The sequence below is a fragment of the Excalfactoria chinensis genome, chromosome 15 (assembly GCF_039878825.1).
Source record: "Excalfactoria chinensis isolate bCotChi1 chromosome 15, bCotChi1.hap2, whole genome shotgun sequence".
Classification (NCBI taxonomy): Eukaryota; Metazoa; Chordata; class Aves; order Galliformes; family Phasianidae; genus Excalfactoria; species Excalfactoria chinensis.
This window is the reverse complement of record NC_092839.1, coordinates 5,617,699-5,637,122: the sequence shown is the minus strand read 5'-3', so window position 1 is coordinate 5,637,122 and position 19,424 is coordinate 5,617,699. Positions and strand designations below refer to the sequence as shown.

General features: G+C 37.9%; 1 protein-coding gene across 15 annotated transcripts in view; it reads left to right on the top strand.

Annotated features, from left to right (window-relative positions):
- The window catches only part of SULF2 (sulfatase 2), a 129,833-nt gene that overhangs the window by 87,390 nt on the left and 23,019 nt on the right, over positions 1 to 19,424 (top strand). For 14 of the 15 annotated variants that reach the window (XM_072350491.1, XM_072350483.1, XM_072350490.1 and 11 more), the window contains 5 exons: positions 6,566 to 6,717; positions 9,179 to 9,348; positions 12,909 to 13,059; positions 14,752 to 14,927; positions 18,528 to 18,656. In XM_072350491.1, the coding sequence (XP_072206592.1) occupies positions 6,566 to 6,717; positions 9,179 to 9,348; positions 12,909 to 13,059; positions 14,752 to 14,927; positions 18,528 to 18,656 (778 nt within the window). Of the gene's footprint in view, positions 1 to 6,565; positions 6,718 to 9,178; positions 9,349 to 12,303; positions 12,372 to 12,908; positions 13,060 to 14,751; positions 14,928 to 18,527; positions 18,657 to 19,424 lie in introns of those variants that run through there. The other variant, XM_072350495.1, reaches the window with a different exon arrangement.

Below are 19,424 nucleotides of genomic sequence, written 5' to 3'. Positions count from 1 at the left end.
AAAGAAAAATCATCTTATCTAGGGCTGTCAGATTGTATCTGTTACTTGGCTTGAGATCATTAGATTTGAAAATGAAGTGAAAGAAAGCTTGAGCCTACTGGATATATCATGACAGTAGTAGTCATTGTAAAGGTAAACCAAGAACCTGTGCTGGAAAGGATGTAAGAAGTGTGCTGATGTTCACCCTGAACACACATCCATGTTTCTACTTCGGGCAGGCTTGTGTCCATGGCAGTGAATTATTGAGATGGAATATCCTGCAAATATTTTGGAGAATGACATTTTCACGCAAAACATATTTCTGAATTTCCTGCTTCGTGTGTGTTAAAGACATTTTTCTTCCTAGCTCTGAATTCACATCTATATCATCAGTTGGTTTGGAATCAAGGACGCATGAGTCTTTTCCCTCTGTTTCTATGAACTGAGCTCAGTGCCTCAGTAATTTCACTTTAAACGTGTTATGATGTATGATAACTTGGTGTGAATGCACTAAGTAGAGTTATGTTCTGATGATTATGCAGAGATTGTAGAAATGAAACTCATCTATATAGCTACTGTTTTATCACCCGTCTTCTGCATGTAGCTTTACGTTATTTAATGCACATTTTAACCATCCCAGAGAGAGGAATATGTGCGTTTCAGTGAATAACTCACTGAGTAAAATCCACGAAATAGCCTGCAATCAAATAAAACCTTCCAGGAGTCTGAGATGAATGCATCCACAACTACAGAAATAAGACAGTGCCTGTGGCTCGCTTCTTTCCAGCCATATTTTATTTCCCTCATGCCCTCTTTCTTATTTATTCCTCTAATCTATCTGTTTTCAACGTAAAATGTTGTAGATTGTGAGAAGCACCTCTTCTTTTTTTACCCTACTGCACTGTATTCTGCTGATAGGATGCCAATTTGAAGTGTAATAGCTTTGTTGTATTGATTTATCATTTCAAGCAAGAAGCAATTCATAGCTTGATATTTTATCAGAAGTAAATTTCCATTTCATAGCGTTCAGAATAGCAGAAAACTAAAGGGAATGTTTTCACATTTGAGAAAAAAACTTAAATCTTTGTTAATTTAGATCTTTTAAGATGACAATACTTTCAAGAAAACCTGTTGGCTTTATCTTCTTTTGCAGTATCTTTTTGCATTCTTTGCTTTTGCAAAAGCCAGTTCCGTGGCTTTCTTTAAATTTAACTTACATTGTCAAGTTACTGAATATAATTTTCCTAAGCTCATCTTTGCTTTATGCCCAAAGGTGCAGGTGTTCCATGTGGCCAATATACTTGTACACTTGTGCTGCAGAGAGGCAAAACATACATCAGTAGGCAGTGGAAAAGCTTTGTGGTATGAGAGTTCAAAGACAGAAAAGTAAACTGCATGTCAATAAAGCCCATAGAAGAACACGGATAACTTTAAAGACTGGCCAATGCCTACAGTGTAGTTTTTGCAGACAGGTTCTGCTTCCAGGTTCTGGAAGTGGAATTCGAATTTCTTTGAATTGAAATATCTTTGTATCTTTTTGTATACTTTAATAGCATGAGACCCATACCTCATTGTCCAAGTTAAGAATAATAGCACTTCCCATCCTTGTGTATGTGTTATGCACAGGATGGCTGACTATGGACTTTGAATTTGTAAGACTTTATTGTTTTTATTTGTGAACTCTTTTATCGGTGTTCTTCCAGTTGTAATACCAGGTGAAAGGAAACAGGCTTTGTGGAAATCTAGGAAGCACTTCTTTCACAGCATATCTCTGTAGCTCCCTGGAACCTTGTAATCAGTTGACAATATGATGAGAGGAGGAAAAATCTAAAGGTTAGGATTCTCTGTGACCATAATATGTGTAAGAAAGGTCATAGCTGATGGTGGGTCTTAAAATGTTTCATTGTCTTTCTGAATTTGGTTTAAGGAAACATTTTAGAGATCTGAATGATCAGGCTTGACGACCAGGGGATGAGCAGGCTGACCAGTGGCAGTGAGCATCACTCTGAACCTTATGGCCAGCCCTTCTCTTGCACTGCTCAGTATAGGAAACGATACTGTTGCAATGCACTGAGAGTCATCTTGTACTGAATTATTATAAAAGACTGATAAGTTGAAGATTGCTATTTCTAGAGTTTTTTCCTTCAATTTTCAGAGTGTGTGCGTGTGTTCAGAGAGGAATTTATGCTTTACAATTCTAGCTCTGTTTAAACTTTTGTAAGCTGTGCCATAGCCATTAGCGAGAGGCAGCTTTAGCCAAGTGACTCCGCTGGGAATTTGCTCACCTGAGAAAGTAGAGAGATTTGGCTCGTTGTTACCATTCTTCTATTTGATTCCTTGTTGACCATTTCAAAATATTTGGCTTAAGTGCTTTTGTTTTATTTGGCTTCATCTGGCCCCCTTCTGCCAATTCCTCTGATTCATTGAATAGATCTTGGCACCGGTTCTTGGCTGTGACCATGGAATGTGCAATGCAAATTCAGGAAGAGGGACAAAGGTATCATAAAGATTATTCTGCATTCACTTTGTCCTACTACCATGCTAGTTCCCCAGCACAATATGAAAACCTGTAGGATATTGTAATTGCGATGGTTACCAGTCACTGTACAATGTTGCTTTTAACACCGTTGCATTTTATGAATCACAATCAAGAGTTTTGGAAGATTGTGTCAGTTATTTTGATGCCACATGAGAACTGAAGTTTCCAGAAAATCTCTCTTGTGGAACCAAATTCTATACTAATTTACAAAATTTTATTGCAGAACCTTGTATTACTTCTGTTGTAAATCCATTAATTCCACTGGGTGAATTCCATTATATGTTTTCAGTTTAACAGTATATTTGGCCATGGTGTGAATGTAGAATTGAATTGACCTTTGGGCTTAATGCTCATTATATGTGTACTTAGCCAGGGTGAGAATGATTTCACGTTTGCCTTCCTTTGATTGTCTTTTAGAGGACAAAAAGTACTAAAAGTAATTTTTGCTGGATAAACAGCAAAAAAATGAGATCAGAAAGGCCCTTTTTCCCACTCAAAACACAGCTCAGCTGTAGATAATTGTTCAACTCTGAGTTAGGAAAAACTAGTATCAGATATAGAAGTAGAAGATTTTTGAACTCTGAAAAAAAAAATATATAATAATCCCTCTGTTAAACTGTAGGACTTTGCAACTCAAAGCCTCGCTACCTGGGAAGCTGTCTGCCTAGCTGTATCAGAAGGACGATGCTTTAAATGCTTCTTTGAAGTACTTAGTACACAGCATTCATGGTTAAAAGTAGAGGGTCAGTAGCTTAAAACATGAATTTAGCTTCATAGTCACAGTGGAAAGTGCAGTTTAATGGTGTGCTACTGTGTGCATACAACTGAGTACTGGGAAGGATGTGGAGGGAAGACTCCCAGAAGACAGATGGGTGATAGAACTTCTTCTGAGCTTATAGTTCAGGAATATTAAAAAAAAAAAAAAAAAAAAAAAAAAAAGAAAAAGATTTTACTTTTTCTCAGCTTGATGAATTATTGTGAGAGCAGGAATATTTACAAATACCTTCCTAAAGTCTAAAATCCTGGAATCTCATCAGAGATCATCTAAAGATGGACCTGTTTACTCACGTAGTCCATCACAGGATAATTTGAGTTGGAAGGGTCCTTCAGAGATCTTCTGTCTACCCACCCGCCCAAAAGCTTGCGTCAGGCCATATTGCTGAGCACTTCTTTCAGCCCAGGCCTGAAAGACACCCAGGATGAGAACTGTGCTGTCATTTTGAGCAACTTGTTTCAATTTCTGATTGTTCTCTTTTCTTTCTCTCCAGACTGAACAGAAGACTGACTGTGGTCAGTTAGATCTGAACAGCCAAATTAAGGAAACCTAATGAAAGACTGAAATTGTGTTTGTAATTCTGATCTTCTGACAGTTTCACAGTGTTAAATCTCTGACTTGCACTACGTTTTCATTTCTACTGTGGGAGCTGCAGAGTTGTTATATCCAGCTTATTAAAGGAAAGGTTGGGGAGGAGGAGGTGTGGAAACAACCTTGCAGAGTTTGGTAGATTATGGTATATGGTAGAACTAGCTTGAATATTTCCAGTGAAGGTCTTTTGGAGCATTTTTTATATGGGGATGCCTGTTCTTTAAGTAGGTGAGATCTGCTTTTTAAGCAGGGAGCTGTGTACCTAATTGCCTGCAATTGTGTTACATTCAGAGCAGACCTTTGTGTTAATTGAGAGCAAAGGGCAAATTCTTACTTGTACGACTTCTTTTTTTTTCCATATAGGAAAAGGGTTTTTTTGTTTATTTCTTTTAAACTAAGAAGCAAAATAACAAAACAACAACAACAAAAATCCTGAGACCTCTTGTAAACATTCCACTCTGTACCAAAGGATTTTCCAGGTGCTTTTCATTGAAGACTGAAACCCTGAGAAAAGAACTTTGAAAGGTTAGGAACCCTGCGGAAGTGGTAACAGTGTACAAAGGACTCAATTCTTCTATATCCTGTTTTTTTTGGTCTTAGGAGAAACTATGTTCTGTAGTATTTAAAGCAAAGGGGAATCACTTTTTTGTTGCATTTATTACAGACAGTCACTGGGTTGTTTTTTAATGATCCTTTCATAGGCTGGATATAGGAACATGGCTGAGCGTATCAAAACAGCAGTCTTTGAAAATATTTGTTAAGGAAATGTTGGAGCAGCTTGGCATTGGATGTACCAAAGGCATATGTGCTCTATTGAGCAGCTGCCTCTAATGATGAACTAATCTGAGGAGGGGAAAAACATGCTGGAGAGAATCTTTACAATCCAAAATGAAAATCTTTCATCAGCATCAAGAGAGCTTTTTGTAACCCAATATTTTGTAGTACAGAGAAGAGATGTTTTAACAGTTTTTGAATAACAAGCCTTTAAAAGAATGAAAAACAGGGAGGAGGGGGTAAAAGATGTGTAATGGAACACTGGAAACAGCAGGGAGAATTATTTGAAGCTCGTTGACATCCATGAAATAGTGTGACGACATCCCGAATATGCAATGTGGGGTGTGCAAAAGGTGCTGAAGGAACTTCCACCAGACTTTAACACCTCTGCAGAACAACAGTGCAGTAATTCATTACAGAGTGCCTCCTTCCTGAATTCTTCAGCCATAGGTTTTAGGAACTGAGTGGTTTCAGTGGGCAGAAATGCCAGATTCATCTGTTGGAATATATTTGGATTATAACATATTGAATGGGAGACGAGAAGCTTTGGAAAGAAGCTTGTCTTTCTGTTACCACTACCTCTACCTTGCTGCGCTCACATTCGCTGTGAGCTGGATCTTATGTGTATTTGGTGCACAGTTAATTTGCTCCCTATAAATTGATTCCATTCTGTTCTGTCATAAATTATGATGCTGGTAATGTTCCCCATTTTATAGAAAAGCAAATCACTCTCTAGTAATAACGTGGAGCTCTCTCCTGTACTCTTATGTACTGTGATTTCTCACTAGATCTTTTGGACAGGTTCCACCCTCTACAGGTAGCCACAATCCCACTGGCTACAGTGAGGCTGGCCCTTCTCACACTCACTGTACATGTGCAGTGTGCACACACTCCTTGTATGTACAGAAGCACAAGAAGACATGCTATCAGATGCTGGGGCTGAAAGCTTAAAAAAAAATTCAAGAATTGGGAGCTGAAAATTGTGTGCTCAAAACTCCTAGATTTTGAGATGAGCTTTAATCTGAGATCAGTGCAAGCTGCAGCAGCACTATTGCCTCTGAATTAAAAATATTTGTAATGCCAAGGAGAACAAAAGGTCTTCATGCTGGTCTTTGTAGTAGTGCTAAGCTATACTGCCAGAGCATTCAGAACTTCAGGTGTGAGCTCTGCTATGAAAACTCAGATGCTGAATCACATCACAGTTTGCAGGCCAAGAGCAGCTTTCTGCCTGGAAGCTTCAAAAAACAAAACATTCAGAAGAACAGGGTTTAATTTGTCCTGCATTGACATAGTGATGATATAACGTAATGTCCTTAACTGTTTTCTGGAAAATAATTTGTGTCTGTATATTTGCAGCTTACAGAGCAAATCTAGTAAATGCATAACTCTTTTGGGAAGAGGGCTCAAGTGTCTGGATGGCATTCTGTTAGAATCCTTGCACTTACTCTGTACCTGTTCTGCAAAGCAAGGCTGCTGCTTCAGTTCTTCTGTGCAGCAATTTTAAAATTTCATCATGTTTATGGTTCTTGTGTGTCATCGTTTCTCCTAAGCCAGCCTCTTATTGGTGACTTCACCGCTTCTGACAGTTCTTAGGTGGAGGCCTTGAGTGGGTGTAACCACAATGAAAAACGTAGCTAAATTGGGTTATTCAGAGCAGGATGAGATAATGTGACAACTGGTGCTATTTTGAACATTGTGTTTTGCTGGTAGGAGTCTGAAAATACCAGCCCCTAAAACAAGTGTAACTGCACTGCAGTGTGTGTCATGTGTATTCAGAATTTAAATCAAAAAGAAACGAACTCTTAACTTACATTAAAGAAGATGTTCCAGTCACAAGAGAGATGAAAGAATATGACTGAGTATCTTTGAGGTGTTTCTTACTGTACTTCTGCTTTCTTTACCCCTAGCTTTCTTTGGGAAGTACCTTAATGAATATAATGGTTCCTATGTGCCTCCTGGTTGGAAAGAATGGGTTGGATTACTTAAAAATTCTCGATTTTACAACTACACACTCTGTAGAAATGGAGTGAAGGAGAAACATGGATTTGACTACTCCAGGGTAGGTCTTACGGATTTATTTCAATTTCTTGTTGAATGTGACTGCGAAATAGCTGCAATTTATGGTTTCGGTCTAATTAAAGAATTCTCTTCATACTTGAAAGCTGCTCTGTGTAACATTAGCTACAATGCAGCAGGCTCCATGTCTGGGCTTTCTGTTATCTTCTGTTCTGTGAGGGTCATATTACTGAAAGCGTTGTTAGCAGAAATAGAAACAAACAAAACATCCTGAGACTGCTGATGTGTATTATGAGCTGCAGATGTGAAAACGGATTTAAATGCTGCATGACAACTATTTCTCCTCTTTGTACTTTAATTATCTTGTGCTAAATCTGATTGCCATCTATTCCCCTGGCATAGAACTGATTTCAGCAGTTACACAAGCATAAATGAGATAAGAATCCAGTTCCCTCCAGCTAGACCCATGTTTTTATGTTAATTTAATTTACTTGTTTCACAGCTATAATATAATGGAGAATTCATAGTATCCTGCTGTATTTTGTGGTAATTCAGACTTTGCTGTCTGAATGAGTGGAAAAACCAACTGTTAAATGTGTATCTCCCCATGTTGTTGCAGGTGCGTGTGTTCCTAACATCCTTTCAAGGATACTGTACAAACCACAGCCAAACTTAATAAAATGCCTGCTAATTATTGTTACAGCTCTCTTACTTGTTTGCAGTCCGGAGTGTATCTTATTTCAGCCAAAAGTGTGAACTTCCCAGAGGAACTGGCTGTGCTGAAATGTAATTATAAATAAATTAATCAGTAACCTGCTGTAGTTCGAGTAGCGTATAACTTCGGTAATAACTTAGCAGTGATACTGATTTTTAAGATGTATTTGCTTAGCAGGGATTAAGTTCACTTTCTTTTGTTGTGCACAATTCCTGCCTCTGTATTTCCATTTCATCAGTAATGCATTCACAGATTTTTCTTTAAAAGACTGTATTCTATATGATTTTCTCCTTCCCATCACCCATTTGTAATTTTTAATTGAATCTACATTGTACTGAAAGATAAAACTTGACAGGCTTCTACTGTTTCCTTTTCTATTACCAGCTGCTAAGGGTTATAGACAACTGATAGAAGTATTTGTCTTTTATTTCCCTTCTGATCTATGAAGAATCAGAGTTAATCTTTGTAGCCCTGCGACCAAAAATGTTGTGGTGGAAGTCAGCCTTACATGGCAAATGATTTCATAGGGCAGTGTTCCCCATGGTAACAAAAAGTCAATGGGAAACTACAATCCAAGATCCTTGACTCGATTTTGTATATGTAACAATTTAAAATGTTTCGGTTTTCATTCTGTTCAGTTTTTCTTACTGAGTTGGTTAATTAAAAGAAAAGGTCTGATGGAAATATAAATATTTCTACAATCTTTATATTCTTGCCTAATACACAACTATGATAATAAACAGTACATGGCAGTGTTAACACTAGAGTTCAAATGAACAAACAAGCTGAAAGATGAGGTCATTTCTCTGCTCTTCTGACCATTTGTGTTGCTTGAAACCTACTTTTCCAGCAAATAATGTGATAATGAGATTGTATTTTGGCCCTATCTGCTTGAAATAATTCATGTTGATTATGTGCCAGTTGAACTGAAAGAAATAACCATGACTGATTCTGTCCCCCAAAGTAACTGCTGAGCCCTTATCCTGTGAAAATTGAATCTTTGCAAATTCTTTCAGATTCTCCCATAGGAATTACTCTACTCTATTTTTTTTGTTTTCATTTTCTTCCAACTTTTTAAGTTCAGTTTCTGGTTTTGTTTGCATTCACAGCATTTCCCATCGTACAGCAAAGGGGGGACTGTCTGCAATGTATGCAGTCCCAGCAGGTGCCAGAAGAAGTGTCTACTTACTAGAAAATATGTTGTCCATGTCTTACAAAGGAGGTTTTCTAAGTTATCAGTGATTAATTTGATAGAGGTGTATCTCTATCAGATTGTCATTGTACCTGTAATATAGAAAGAAGTTTTTGGTTCAATCACTCCAGCATCTTCTAGGCTCAGAGACTTTTGGTTTAGAGTGAGATGAAGAGAAATTAACATATATTTGAATTTTAAGAGCATGTTTGTGGTGTGGGGTTGGTCTGCATGCATTGAAAATTTCAACATCAAAGAGCAACTAATTTAGCCTGTATTTTTCCTTCAAGTTTTCCTTTCTCTTTCATTAATACTTGGTAATTATACTTAGTACTGTGATCTTTACATTGAGAAGAAAGAGCCCAATTTGAGCTTCTTCACTGTTCTTCATTTCTGTTGTTTTTCATTTTTCTGGGCAGTGAGGAGAGAATCATTTGGTGTGCTTTACTGCCTGTAATTTACCTTCTCCTTGTTCCCTTTCTGAGCCAAGTAGTTTCCTTTTTCCTGTTGTTTTTTTATGATACCACCCCTTCCCATCACACCCCAACTTGAAACTACTTCTGAAATGTCTCATTATACTTTTCCTTCTACTTGCAGGATTATCTCACTGATCTGATAACCAATGACAGTATTACCTTCTTCAGAATATCAAAGAAGATGTATCCTCACAGGCCTGTTTTGATGGTTATAAGCCACGCTGCCCCTCATGGCCCTGAAGATTCAGCCCCTCAATATTCGCATCTCTTTCCTAATGCTTCACAACACATGTAAGGAAAAATAAAACCCTGGTATTTCCAGGTTCAGGACTATAAATTTTGGGTGGGTTTTGGTGGTTTTTTTTTTTAGTATGACTTCGTCTCAAACTTATAGGAAGAGGTTTTGGAGATTTTTTGGGAGGGATCATTCACATGGAATCCCTTGGACAGTAATTTGTAGCTATTACAAAATCACATAGTATGCGTTATTTATTCCTCCTATTTTTATATCAAAAGAGAGACTGCCTTAGACTGTCAGTTTCTGAATGATCTGATATGTCTGTAAAGGATACTCTACAGGGGTTTGAAATGAACTGAAGTACTTGAACCAGTATTGCCAAGTTACCAAGTTAATGTTTTAATAAGCTCCAATACAGTACCATGGTGAGATAGTTCTTGTTGATAGTTATGGAAGCTTTCTGCATGTACAGCTCTGTGATTCTCCAGTACAGGATCTCCTTTCGTGCTGATAAATCAAATTATTCACCTCATTTACCTTTAAGCATAACTGTAAAAAATCAGTATTTTTCTAATTCATGTCTTTGTGCCTTCATTGATGTTCATCACTTGTAACTTTATTCCTGCATGCCTGGTTTTGGGGATTGTTTTTGTTCTTTTTTTAGAGGAATTCCATTCTGTTTTGGATTTGTGAAGGAACTGATAACTGATTGAAATAATCAGCTGGTAGCTAAAGCTGCTCAGGACTAATCCAAAGTCCAGTGAAATCCATTTCAGCTTTTTCACTTCATTTAAATTGGAGCCGAAAGGAAGGCCTGCAATTAAAAATATAAACTACATCTTTTTGTTTGTTTGTTTGTTTGTTTAAGGTGCAGTTTTATCTGTGTGATTATAAAATAGTCACGTGAATCTGTTTTTAACGTTCCTTCACTGTCTGCACAGATCAGTTCTCTGGTTTCCATTACTCCTTCTGTTCCCACATCCCAGTGACAGATCTCTTTGCCAGTGACAATGTACGCAGTTCTCACAGTTTTGTTATCTTGTGGACCCAGCAGAGAAAGATCAGAGCACTTCTTATGAATTGCCCTAAAGCAGTAACGTGAACAAAGTCATTGCCCAGCCCTGAAACCATAAGGCAGTGCACCATGTAGCATGGCTTAATACCTCTGCTTGTGTCAGTACCATCGAATTCTGCATGTGCCACAGAGAGAAGATACACCTGTAATGCTTATGCTGGACACATTGCACTGTGTAGCATTATTAAAGTCTGTGCTGCTGACTTTCTATAATAGACTGACAATCAGTGTGTGCCTTTGCTTGAGATCTCCAGTACTTATTTCCGTTGCTAATTTATGCTGTTGTTCTCATGTTTCTATTGTTAGATGTACTGGCTGGCATGAGTATTGTACCCTATGCCCCAGTCACTGTCCTTTTTCTGTAGAACTCCTATTTTTGTGCATTTTCTGATCGGACGTGAAATTTATCCTCGTCAGTCAGCATTCAGCAAGCAAATCTGTAGGCTGCATGGCCACTTCTCATTTTTTACTGCCTGTGCTGTGGGCTGCAGAGAATGCCACAGTTTGGCAGTTTGACAGTGATCAGAAATGTTATCTCTGTAGAGGGTAAACTTTACCACCCATCTTTTCCAAGGTCAAATGCAGTCAGACTCAGATTTATCACCTGATCACTCTTGAAGAGGTTATCTTAACCAACTTCTAGGAATGTTACATTCGTGTATTTTTCCTATAAGACAGACAAATCTGTTAAGTGTAAGAGAGTTACATTTGTAGTAATCAAAGAAAATCATGGGCTTTGGTTGGATTAAACAGCAGGAGGTTTCAAATCAGCCAGGAAATCACAAAGTAAGCTGAAAAGGAGTTTGCCAAGCATTTTTGATTCATTCTGGGCATCACATAGCAACAGTTTCCATAACTGTCAGCGTTTTCAAAGGAGCAATGTCATTTCAGCCACAATAACATTCTGAAATTCAAGAGGCTATTAACAATGCACAGAGAATAAACACCAGCCCTTTCCTCCCTATATGAAGAAGCTTCCATTTGCCACTTATGCACATTTTTCAGATAGCATCTAACAAAGGCTTTCTGCATAGAACATTGAGCTGTCGGATTATTAATTCCATATTTATGTAAAAACTTAAGATTACCTGTCATATGTAAAGATACATTAGAAACACAAACTTCAAGGAGAGGTTTCATGTTATATTAGTGTTGTTTGTCTTTATAACTCACCCTGCTACTCTGTTGCACACACAAAAACAGTGTAGATATTTGCCAAGCCGGAGCTGAGTTTGTCAGGAAGTTGTGTTTGGGAAGAAGAAAATAGCTGAGTATCTGCTATTTTCTTCCTGTATTACTGTGTCATCCTCCCAGCTTGCACTTTTGCATAGAGTGGGTTTATTGCTTCAATTGAAAGAGACTCAAGAGATCATTTAGGAAAAGTAGTTTCTAATGTTTCAGGCTCTACCTGAGGTGGGTGTGAACCAGGACATGAAGAAACTGACAGAGGTGGTTCTTAGTCTTAAGTAATAAAAAAAGCTTTAAAGGGATATTTGTGGTAGATAAAAATAGTATTTATTGTAAATATATGCTACAAATACAACTTTGAAGTGAGCTGGTGATACAAAGAGTCAACATCATGATAATGGTGTACCAAAAGAAGTCTTTTATTTAGATTCGGCTAACTTAGAGTGATGTAATTGTGAAGAGAAGAGCAATGTCTGGAACTGCTAACTACATGAGATAATGGGCAACCAGTGCTATTTGTCCTCATCACTTTGATGGTTACAAGATTATGAGTATTTGGAGGCCGTGACGTTCCAGGCAGATATTGAATCTACCTCTTGGGATTTTTAGAAGGAGTTTGATTAGTCTGGTTTTAGTTTGAACTCGCTGGAATTTGAATTTTTCTTGTGATTGCAAATGAGTTGGTGGCTTGAAAGTATTGACAAAATACAGTCCTATTTCCCCTCACTCCTGCTTTTTTTGGCAGGTCTTTAAAATCTGGCTATATATCCACTTCTGCTTGCCATGAGCTCACATGCAGTTTGATACCACCAGGTAGGGTGCCTCTGCTGCTCTGGGTACATGAGTGCTGAAGTATGAAAGAAGCCAGTCATATTAAATTGAAAAAAGCTGATTAACAAAGCATATTAGAAGTTTCTCCACATGTTTTATAGTTATTGTTAAACAGCTTGCACTGTGCTAATGTGGGCAGAATGAAAGCAAAGCAATTAATTACATGAGTAGAAAATGACCAGTAGTCCATGCTTTTTGACCTGATAATGTGTCCTAATACATCCCAGTTGTGAAGTTAAACTTCTGAGGGTGGTGTCTTGGCCTAGAAAAATATCTGTGTTAGTCTGATGACGCTGCAAAAACAACATTTACTCTTTTAATAGGTTTTATTCCTCACAGAGTTTTCTCCTATCTCCTATAGAACCTAAAGAACAAAACTCTTCTGAACTCAATCTAATATTTTCTTGTGTACCTCAGAGAGTAAGTCCTGTAGTGTTGATGAAATGGAAATTACTGTTATACATTGTTGTTGTTTTTCCTGCACTGCTAAAATAATCTACTTTTCTCTTTGCTTCTCAGCACTCCCAGCTACAACTATGCTCCAAACCCAGACAAACACTGGATAATGAGGTATACGGGTCCCATGAAACCTATACACATGGAGTTCACTAACATGTTACAGAGAAAGCGCCTTCAGACACTCATGTCTGTGGATGATTCTATGGAGATGGTAAGATCAGCCATCACTTTTCAGGTCAATATGGGTTTGTTTCTTGAGTTAAGCTTCAAACTGTGATTCATAGGCAGGTAAGAGATAAAGTACTATTTCAGTTTTTAAATAGCTGGGTGTTCCAAGTCAGCTAATTTGTTGCTGTAGACACATTACTGAAAACAAAATGTTAATCCTAAATGTTAAACATATATGTTCTAGTAGTGCGTGCAAAGCCATCCTCCAGCCTGTTGAAAACATATCTGTGACATTGCACCTATTTTGGTGTTGTGTTCTCTGAGAAAATTAAGAGAGATTAAAAAAGGAACAATCCCATGATAAATCACACCTGGGATGTTAAATGCTAGAAGTAAATAAGTATATAGGTAGATGTCTGTTTTCTTTTAAAATTAAATCTGCTTTATGCAACAATGGGAACTTTGAACTGATATGTCTGAATTAGCTAATAACTACTGTGAGAAACAGTGGGTTTGTTGCCAGTTGTAAGAAGGCGGAAAGGTGTTGCAATTTTCTGCTTATCTCTTGGCATTCTTAATCAAAATGATAGAGCATAACATAAGAGCCGTCCTGGAAGGCAAAGATGAGGTTATCTGGATGCCATTGCATGAACTTGTTAGTAATGACTTATAATTACTGATTCAGGCAAGTGTGATCTGTACTTCAGATTAATGAAGCTGCTTAGATACATCAGATATCAGTATTAGAGGAGATTATCTATTTTACTGCCACATTTCGTTTTTATGTGTAGCAAAATTTTTTGTCTTTGGATTAATTTAATATCTGTATTTCACTGGAGGAAAAATTGGTCAGGTTGTTTTTAGTTGTAATCCCCAAATTGGTCTGATCTTTTCATCTGAATTGTGTCTAACAATCTTTCAGTATTAAAGAAAGTGAAAACAGCAGCAACAACAACAACAAAATAACAATAAAGAGTGGCTTTTTTTTCAGTGCTGTTGTGCCTTGAAATGTGTAAGACATGACTTAGACAGTGCCACGCCATTTTAGGACCCTGGCAAGTGAAAATACTAAGTAAAAATTGATCTGTGGTGCTCAAGTTGGTATATTTCACATGAAAATTTTAATATAGGAAAAACCACAACTAGAAAAATAAGAGAAGAGGTGCTGTGTTGGTTCTGTGGCTGTGGTGAGACTGAGTGGTGTTTATCTGGAAGAGATTTGGCAGATATTCTGCATAATGAGCGCTCATTTGTCTGAAGGCAAGATCATTAAGTGTTGCTTAAAGAAATGTGAGATGCAAAATGCTGTCATTTTATTCGAATTGCCTGCTGACAGAAAAAGATAAAGGTGGAGAGAGAATTTCAGGAATGCTCGTCACCTTGAAACTCTCATCTCTGTTATCAAAATAACATCAAATACAAAACTGTACTTAATGCTGTTTTGACAGTTCTCATGCAAAATGCTGAACCCAAGCACTTCAGCAACTATGGGATGTTAACGTGTTTACCTAAGAACAGAAAATGGGGATTTGCCTTGTAATACATAGCTGCAATATTCAATCAGTAAATTCTTTGTGGTTATAAATTATTTGGAATAGATCCGTGCGGTAAGTCAGTGACATCCAGAGCTGCTGTTATTTGTAGATTCATCATAGACTGAAAATCATCTCCAATACCTGCATATTGTGCACCTCAGTGAAACAAATACTATTTTGTTTTCCTTTTTTTTTTTCAGATTTACAACACATTGGTTGAAACTGGTGAACTGGACAATACATACATAATATACACAGCAGATCATGGTTATCATATTGGTCAGTTTGGGCTGGTAAAGGGAAAATCCATGCCGTATGAGTTTGATATCAGAGTTCCTTTCTATGTCCGAGGGCCAAATGTGGAGGCCGGGTCTTTGTAAGTTCTTCTCTATTGTGTGTGTCTGTGTATATGTAGCTACCACAAAAATTCTTTGTTCGTATCTTCAGTCATACTGATCTGGCATTCAGGTGGAGGCACAAAATTCTGCACATTCTGACTGGCTTCCTGCTCATCTTTGGCAGCAAAATAGGTCTGTCTGAGGTAGCAGAATGGAGAGCACGTGCTGGTATAACAGGATCAAGCAGTTTTTACCGTTAGCTGTTTGGTTGCACAGGTGTGCAGCGCAAGGCACTGAGCTTTTAGGGCTGTAGTTGAAAAAGCCACTTGGAAGTGGGTCCACTGTAGGAAACGTTTGTGAGTCTTCTTTTGAGGAATGCAAATATTCCATCTGTAACATTTTCAAGGTAAAACATGTATGGTATAATGTTCACTGCTACAGTAAATTATTGTTGCCAGACATTAATTAAATCTCTCACTGAAGTCATTTGTTTCAGCTTATGAAGAAGAATGTATGTAATAGTTTATCCACAATTACCATCCACAGACTCCCTTTGGTTCATCCTTTGAGATTACATGGTTAGGGTTGTTTGTCAGATTCACACAAGCATGCCGACTATGTCTGTTAATTAAAGTGGTAGCTTTGATCAGCTAAGAAATTATGTAAATACACTTTCTGAGCAATTATTTCAATAGCAAATATTTGCACTTAAGTAATGATTTTGGACAGAGTGCCATAATTTGCTGCCTTTTATTTATATAAATGTGCATGTTTTAGCATAATTAACACGCACGGTCTTCCACGCACCATTTTTTTTCATTACAGTAGAGGAACAGTTCCAACACGTAATCCAGTAACAAACAGTTATGAATAAACCTTATTTCATTTACTAGTTGAATTCACTGATTCAAATTATGAATAGGGACAGAAATGTTATATTCTGTAGATGTTGCAGTGTGTTTGTGTGCTTCTTTGCAGTAGTTATACTTGTGAAATAAACAGTTCTCGTAGTTAAACTGAACACTAGGCATGATTTGATTTTTAGCACCAAGTGTTCAACTGCTGATTTCAGTTGAAGTTGTGAGGTGCTGAAAATCTTTGGGGTTCTTGTTATTTGTTTCGTATTGTGTTCTTGTATTTTCCCCCCTCTCTGTTGAAGTTTACACTGAACAACTCTGTAAAGCACATGACTTCATCAGAAGAATGTGAGCGAATAACGTCACTGAGGAAAGAGGAGGGAGTGCATTTTGTAGAGGAAAAAGGGAGGCTGATGTAAGGGAAAGTGACATAGGAGAAAAAGAGAAACCTATGAGTTCAAGAGGAGGAGAGTAAAGAGAATTTAGACTAGAGAAGACTAGGAAGAGAAAAAGACAGACACAGGGGATCAGGAGTGTTCTGAAGGACAAAGATCTGGGTGGCCAGTGAGAGCATCTGGCACTTTGTGACTGACACGTGTCCTAAGCAGAAGATCTGCCAAAAATAATGCTATAAAATTCTGTAAGTTGGATGAGGAACAGGCAAGGTTAAATCTTTCAAAATTCTTGGTGTACTGGGATGACATCCAGTAATGTTAAATGGTAAGAAAAGTTGTATTGTCAAAGCTGCTGCATGGGTTCATATTGGGCGAGGGGCTGCCCATGCAACAGACTGGGTTGTAGGGTAGGTGGAATTAAACATACTACTCCAGCCCCAAAGATTTGTCTGCAGCAGCAGAGACTTTCCTGAGGGGTTGATTAGCCTGATACAGACTTACTCGATATCCCACCAACTGCAGCTTTTGGTCTCAATAAGGCAGTAGTGCTAATATGGCCAAAGTGGAGTAAGCTCACGTTTCTGCAACGTGCGATGCTTGAGGCCGCCCAGCCCTTGTCTGCACTAATTCAAAGATCTTCACACCTGGACTCGTAAAACCTGTAAAATCTTCCTACTGAATTTTGTTTTTGGATGACGTCTAAGGATGAAAATACATTTATTTTAGAATCTCAAGATTTAGCCTGGCAGAGTCTGGCAAAACAGAACCCATCACTGTGCAACAAATGGGAAGGAAAGGATAAAATACCTTGGAGGGGGGAATGATTCAGATAATAAATCGATCTTCCCTTTCAGCCTGATTTTCTTCAGATGTTAGAGCCTCAATCATTTGTGTTTTCTGTGAACTTTCTTTTCCCTGCAGAGTAATTGCCATGACTCCCTTTTGATACCAGCGAAGATTTAATAGCAGTTACTGTTGCAAGTCATTACTGAGTTCTCATTTGTATTTCCAAATATGCTACTCCACAATTATTAGTAATTAAAATCAAATTAGGTACATCAGTTTCATTCATCATCTTGTCAGTGCCTGTTTGCTTGCTTGTTCAAAAATGCAGTCATTTTTAAATGGTGTCTCATTAATTAGTGTGAATTTAGCAGCTTTCTTCTGTCTTGTACTTTGAGCAAAAATTTTGCACTGACATACATGTGTAGCAACCCATCTGGTCTCAGTCCTTCTTTTGTGCCTGTGGTTCATAGTGCGGTCATTCTTTATGCTCAGTGCTGTAGAAGATTGTCTCTATAGCAATATGTTCACTTTCCTTCTTTCTAGTTTTTAAAAATTCCCTGCCACCCTGTTTGTTCTAAAAGAAATAGCATGCAGCTGATAAACTGTGTGTAATGTTGTGAATGAGACAACTTCTTTGTCATTTGAAATAAGCTTTTAAGGTGTGATGTAGACTTGGAGCGCTTCAACAGAACCAGACCCGCAGTAAAAGCAAGTAGCTTGATAGAATGCTGGTCTGTGCAACTAGATGCTCTGACCCATGAACACACTCACATTTGGCTGTGGCATTTGAAGGGATTTTTAGTTGGGAGCTGTCTGTACTGCTCTGGAGTTGATGCCAATGTTGGAACTGAATTTTAAGTGAGTTTAGGTTCAAACAGGGCCCTGTTAACTGTGGTGGCTGAGAAGCATATGGCACTGCTTCACTGAAAAACAGGGTATGGCAAACATGCTGAACTTTGGAGAGTCTGAGTGCTTGCAGAATGGATGGCTGTGAATGTGGGGAGGTGATACTGTAAAACAACGTCTTTAACTTAAATTTTCTCTTTTTCATTTTTCCTCCTTAATTTCCTTCCCATTTTGTTGCAGACACCACATTAACAGCAACTTGCAGTTATTTGCTGTGGTGTCTGGCGATGTATTTCCTGTGTTCTTATCGGAACTTGCTTACTGTGCTATGAGATACAGTACTTACTTCCAAGCCAGTTTTTGAAACAGATAAGACACATGCTACCTGCCAGGTTTACCTTTTAGTCAAGTAATCAGCATATTTGGCAGACACTTTGATGCTGTAAGGCGATGGTATCCAAAGCTCCTTCATGTTTCCAAAGACTTTCGAACCTCTTCTGCGAAAATTACACCAACTTTGCCTTATGAACTACTTTGCATTCTCAGAAATGCTTTGTGCTAAAGTGTCAGATCTTAGTCCCTCTTGAGGTTGCACAGCTTACTTCTGTTTTAGGTTTTTAATTCCTTACATGGAATTTCATAGCATTTGCATCACAAAATAAGGTTTTTAGATCCATGGTCTCTGTGGAAGAGCTGTAGTTGCTTGGTGTCATTGCATGTACTTTAAATCACGTTTCTATGTGTGTTTTTACAGGAATCCTCACATTGTGTTGAATATTGATCTCGCACCTACGATTCTAGATATTGCTGGATTGGATATTCCATCTGATATGGATGGTAAATCTATTCTAAAGCTTCTGGATTCTGAGAGACCAGTGAATAGGTAAGAAAAGAAAATGTGCGTGTGAAAAAATGTATGTGTTTGCAAAGGAAACTGAAAGAACTGTTCATCATTATGTAGTGTTTTTAAAGGAAAAGTATTAATACTGTTATCTGTGAGCACAGTACTCATAGGAAAATCTCAAGGTATTTGATGATACATGTCTGACATTCCTCATTTCAACAGATTTTGTCAAATTTGCTATATGGCACATATGGCATCTGGATGTAGTAAAAGCAGTATGTGTAGCACTAAGTGGGCCTCTCAGTGTCTTTACTTATTTGAATCGTAGATTTTAAATATCTCTGTGGCACCATTTGTAGCAGAGCTTTTCATTTTGAGTAGACTGTAGAAGAATTTAGTTGAAAAGGTTGGTTGTGTATCAGACTGTAAGAGCAGACTGGCATTCAGAATTACACATTTGAGACCTTCCAGCAGTACTTTCATTGGTAAAAGACCAGGGAAGAGAGAATTGAGCTGGATGGCTGCTAGAGAAAATCAGCAGCAGTATAAAAGAAAAAGGAAAAAAGGAGATTTGCTTTTGTTAGTAGTGGGGTGGAGACAGGGGGGAAGGAGCCAGCTGCTTTAGAGTAGGATACTTTAAGGGTGGTTTAGAGTCCAAACTGGGTTCAGGAAATCCTGATTTAATTTGGGATCCTTTGTGATCAAGGACAATTCAGTTAATCCCCTGTGCCTTAGAAGTGCTTATATTTAAATAGGTGTACTCCATGAATCTGCTGTGGATTTTGTCCCTGTGAGAACAAATCTGTG